The sequence below is a fragment of the Penaeus japonicus genome, unplaced genomic scaffold (assembly GCF_977035675.1).
Source record: "Penaeus japonicus unplaced genomic scaffold, GWHDUDI00000001_assembly GWHDUDI00000002, whole genome shotgun sequence".
Taxonomy (NCBI): Eukaryota; Metazoa; Arthropoda; class Malacostraca; order Decapoda; family Penaeidae; genus Penaeus; species Penaeus japonicus.
Genome location: NW_028234404.1, coordinates 36697982 through 36702981, shown reverse-complemented (window position 1 = coordinate 36702981; position 5000 = coordinate 36697982). Strand labels below are relative to the sequence as shown.

Here is a 5000-nt window from a genome sequence, read left to right as displayed (position 1 = left end):
ATCAACGACTTTGAGATCTGGTAGCGCAACCGAAGCTTCAAAAAGAGTCTCGGACACAACGAGGAAACCAGCTTCGGTCATCGTGCAGTGCCCAAAGCCGTTGATTAATCTAAGACGGAGCCTTGAGTCAGTCTAGCGATTGATGATCACTTGGGCTAGACTGTCCTAGTGTGTGTGTAGGATAGACAAACCCTCCCCCTTCAGGCTAGAAGAAACACCCCCCCATCCCTCCAGCTTCAGTGCCCCCAGCCATTTACTAGCGGTAGGCCGGGAGGTAACTACGATTGACAGTCGCCATATTGCCTTCTCCCCCTAAGATCCTGTCCCTGGATTCGGTCTCTGTTACTGTAGACGCAGTCATCTACCTGAAGGTCTGCAACGCCATCAGTGCCGAGACCAACGTAGACGACTACAGGTGCTATTGCCTGAGAGAAAATGCGTATTCCTTCTTTTGCTCTTGTTAGATGCTCTTAAGTACAAGAGTGGCGAGGTTGGCCGGCCTGCTAGCCATCCCGCGGGCGTCATGGAGTTGTTGTTATTCTTTTTTTTTTTTTTTTAACCTTAACACTTACAAGTAGATTGTTTTTTTTTTATAATGGTCATGTAGATTTACCTAATTTCGGTCATTCATAATCGCCAAAACATGTAGATACTAATGAAAATCCTACGATTTATATGTGATGGCTCGCATGCTAGCTACTACAGCTCAATCCTTCCCTTGGACCAGTCGAAGGAAGCAAACAATGAGGCTACACGATCCATAGAGAGAGAGTTCATCTGCAATCCAGGTTGAGCAGAAGACTCTCAAAGCTAGGATGTTTATAACGGCAATTTTTAAATATAAATATAGATATATACATGTATATATATGTACAAAATATAGATACATAGGAATATCATCCCTTGATGTCAAAAGAGAAAATGCCGTTCTTTTTTTTTTTTTGTTTGTTTGTTTATTGTGTGTGTGTACTTGGTCTAACTTCGACTCGGTCACGAAGGCAGCTTTTCTGGCCATGCTGTATGGTTTGTCTTGTGGCTAGCAGGCGCCGTAAGTCTACAATCTAGAATAACAAGTTTGCTCTCTAGTCTACACGATCACATCTCTTAGTTACAAGTGGGGTGGACTGACCAATCGTTGAAATACTTATATTAATGATCCTAGAGGAATATGGAAGCTTGGTGCTTTTCTCGGTGAGGGAATTCCTCGTGACCATTTTCAAACTTTTTTTTTCTTTTTGGATCGTAGTGAGGAGTTATACAAAAGTTTTAAGAAAACTAAGCTCTAGCACATCACCGCGATTTATCTGCGGTCGAATGGGACTAGAGGCGACTCCCCCACCGAGAGAATGGACCCAGCCGGAACGTGTGCATGCCGGTGACGTCACTACCACGCTCTGCACCGTTCTTTCGTTCTCGCGTTTTCACTGTTATTTCCGTTTCTCAACACCCACATATGCCCTAAGTTTCATTCAGCAAGTTCATGATTTAATAGACTGAAAGAACGTTCAGCACGAGAACAATTACCAATGGGTCCAAGTGTAGACATGTGTGTTTACTGATAACATATAAAAAAAAAAGGTTTAAGCCAACTATTTACTGGAAATGAGTCATTCTCTTGCAGAGAGATGAATTACGTGTGAGAACTTCAGGTTTCGCACAAACATATCATCAACCTATCTTGTTCTAAAAGTATATATATAAAAAAAAAACAGAATGGAAATGGGAATCAGTTGAAGATACCTTCCGCTGAAAGGCTTCGGTTAATACCTGATATTGTGGATTCTTGTCTGATGATACTGAGTGCCTTCCTTCACATGCTACGTTAGTGCTTTCCTTGGTTCGCTGTCAGAGACATTCACAATTGGTTACGTGCAAACTACTCCTGTCTCACAACCTGCCATTTTCTACAGCTTTTATTATCCTCATATAATAAAGCACAAAAGGAGATGTAACAATTCACCAATTTTCTTTCCCCCCAAACTCTCTTAATCAAGTGTTCTGTGCTTTCTTAATACCGATGTGTCGCAGAAGACTACATTTTGCATCAAGGAGCACTTCTCTGCTTTGTCTTTATTTTGTGTTTATGGTGTCTAACTTTTTGTGAGTAGATTTAGACTTCCAAAAATTCAAATCACCATTATTTTTATCTTTATTTTCAATAGTTCACTTAAGTCTCAGCGAAACCGCCACCACCTTCACCTCACCCTAAGCTTAAGTATCTTTTTATCATTTTTTTGGAGGCTACTGTGGAAACTAGTTACTATCCGGACTCTTTTTGTATACAAGATATACGATAAAAAAAAAAACATGTGGTCCCCTTTTATTAAATCACTATCCTTCAATAAATATCAATAATAATGGAATTTATACTTAGGCCCTAAATAAATTTTTGAGTGTATTCAATATAATTTTTTCCTTATTTTCTGAATATCTCAAGTGACGTATTCATTTTCATTGAAAAATAAGTTTTATGTCCAAAATAAGACTTAAGAAATCATGATCCAATCTTCATTTTCCTTCTCCAATTTTTTGTATACATAAAGAGAAGATCCCAAATCTCTCTGTGCCCTTTTTCTTCGCTATTCTGGTCCAAGTGTCCGGATGTGCGAGTCTTAACTAACCGGACTCTAACACCCCAAGATCCTGTCGCTGGACTCTGTTCCGGTCTCTGTGGAAGCAGTCATCTACTTGCGAGTGTGCAACCCAACCAATGCTGAAACCAACGTTGATGACTACAGGTGCACTGTCTGATAACTACCGGAGACCACTTTTTATAATTATCTGTTTTAGATGCTCTTTATTTAGACATTATCACAACGGCTGGGTTCCATATCTGGCCTGGCAGCCATCCAAGCGGGTGTGCTCATAGATTTTAGCTTGCTGGCTAGCTAGTAGCAGCTCTAATCCTCTCCCTAGACCTCTCGAACCAGCCAAAACCACGTAGTCTCGTAGATAAAAAAGTAGACATATTTAATTCTTTTTTTTATCTTTTCTCTTTTTCTTGTTTACGAGACTGTTGGGTTCTTGGTATACCTTCGACTAGGTCATGAAGGTTCCGCTTTTCTGTCCCTGGTGTTTCCTTCTTGTGGCGGAACGATCCGAACTCACTCACCTGTCTACGACATTTGTCTGACCTGGTGACTCGTAGCCTGGTGACCTTTATTTTAATTTTTCTTCTTCTCTGTCTTCCACTTCACAACTCAAGACGATAATACACACGAAGTATTAACCCGGTCTTGCCAGCTATTTGGCTGTCTGTAGTGAAGCCTCTGGTTTCTAAACATCACAACTGAATGTTTACGTTGGCTCCCGTAGGGCCAGAGTCCTCAGTTGGTTTGGTTCGAGTCTGAACTTCAACCACCATGCCAAACGAGGAGACATGTTCAGTGTTCAGCAAAGTTTTCTTACGGTGCGAGAGAGGCATTCTGACCTTCTCTCCTTAACTGACAATGTGATGTTAGGGGGAAGTGATGTTTGCAGAGATTCTGTACCAAGTTTTTTTTTCTCTCTCTCTAAAATCCTTGCCTGTTGCTGAATCTGTAAAAAATATTGACTTTGCTTTCTTCGATTCAACTTGGTACAAAATTAACTGCTTTCATCTAGACTTTTTCCTCATAAGCGGCGCCCTTTCGCCCTACTGCGACCCACACGAAACAGCTAAGGGTACATAAACTTCCCCGACCATAAGAAGAAAAAATAATAATACAAGAGAAGCCTTAGGCCGAATCTGCATGCGGTATATCGTCCACTTGTCTCAGCACCGTGGTTGTTTCCTTTTCCATCCGCGAATTCGTAGTGTTGTTTCCATTATTTTCGTTCTCAACACTGTTCTTATTTTTCCTCTATCCTGTGTTCGTCTTTTTTTCTTATTGTTATTATTCTCTCATCCCATCCTGTTCCCTAAAATGACTCTCGACCACCTAGACTTCAAGCAGATCAACTTCACTCACCAAACAGCATTTCTTTTTTTTTTAAACGTCGTTACGTCTGCTTCGCCTTTTACTAATGAGTGTATGGGTGTGCTGTGATAGAGGTTGTTGAGAAATTAGTGTTCACACATAGTATCCAATTTCTTTTTGTATACATAAAGCCCCTTGCACTAAGTTTGTTTTTCCCGTTTGTTTTCCTTTGTGTCCAGAGGAGATAAATCAACAAAATAAAACGAGTCCTAACGTCCTAAGATTAGAAGTCATGAAGCTCTTAGACCTCATAAGGGATGTGATATGCATTTGAGTTTTTGAGCCTTTACATAAATGCATATTTCCACTTCCTTACTGCTTATCAAAGATATTATGGAACCAGAGTTGTCTTTTTTCCTTTTTTCCCCACCAACTCTTCCATCATATCTTTACTCCCTTGCGCAAAATTAACTAATGCTTTTTGCATACATAAAGAAAGGATTTTACGTCAGTCGGCGTCCATTTCTCTTCACCCATGATGGTTCGAGTGTTTTAATGTGCGAGTCTTAACTAACCGACTCTAACACCCCAAGATCCTGTCGCTGGATTATGTTCCGGTCTCAGTGGAAGCAGTCGTCTACTTGCGAGTGTGCAACCCAACCAATACTGAAACCAACGTTGATGACTACAGGTGCTCTGTCCGATAATCGGAGGCAAAAATTTAATTACTTATTTTAGATGCTTTCTATTTAGAGATTATCACAGCGGCTGGGTTCCATCCCTGGCCTGGCACTCACTCAAGCGGGTGTGCTCATAGACTCAGCTTGCTGGCTAGCTAGTAGCAATTCTCATCCCCCTCCTTGGACCTCTCGAATCTACCAAGACCAACGAGTCTTGTAGATTACGTAGCTGTTTCAAGATATGTATACTTTCTTGTTTACGAGACTACGATGAGGTTCTTGGTGTACCTTCGACTAGGTCATGAAGGTTCTGCTTCTCTGGCCCTGTTGTTTCTTTCCTCTAGCGAGACGACTCCAACTCGCGCACCTGCCTAGGACCTGTGTCTGACCTGATGACTCGTAACTTGGTGACCTTATACCT

The 5000-nt window shown here is 41.2% G+C and overlaps 1 protein-coding gene across 22 annotated transcripts in view; it reads left to right on the top strand.

Annotated features, from left to right (window-relative positions):
* Positions 1 to 5000, top strand: part of LOC122253079 (band 7 protein AGAP004871) — a 588497-nt gene that overhangs the window by 504901 nt on the left and 78596 nt on the right. For 4 of the 22 annotated variants that reach the window (XM_086550315.1, XM_086550272.1, XM_086550210.1 and 1 more), the window contains exon 5: positions 2641 to 2738. The exons of 15 other annotated variants lie outside the window; for them this stretch is intronic. In XM_086550315.1, the coding sequence (XP_086406441.1) occupies positions 2641 to 2738 (98 nt within the window). Of the gene's footprint in view, positions 1 to 317; positions 416 to 2640; positions 2739 to 4492; positions 4591 to 5000 lie in introns of all 22 variants that reach the window. 3 more of the 22 variants (XM_086550261.1, XM_086550213.1, XM_086550228.1) reach the window with 2 other exon arrangements.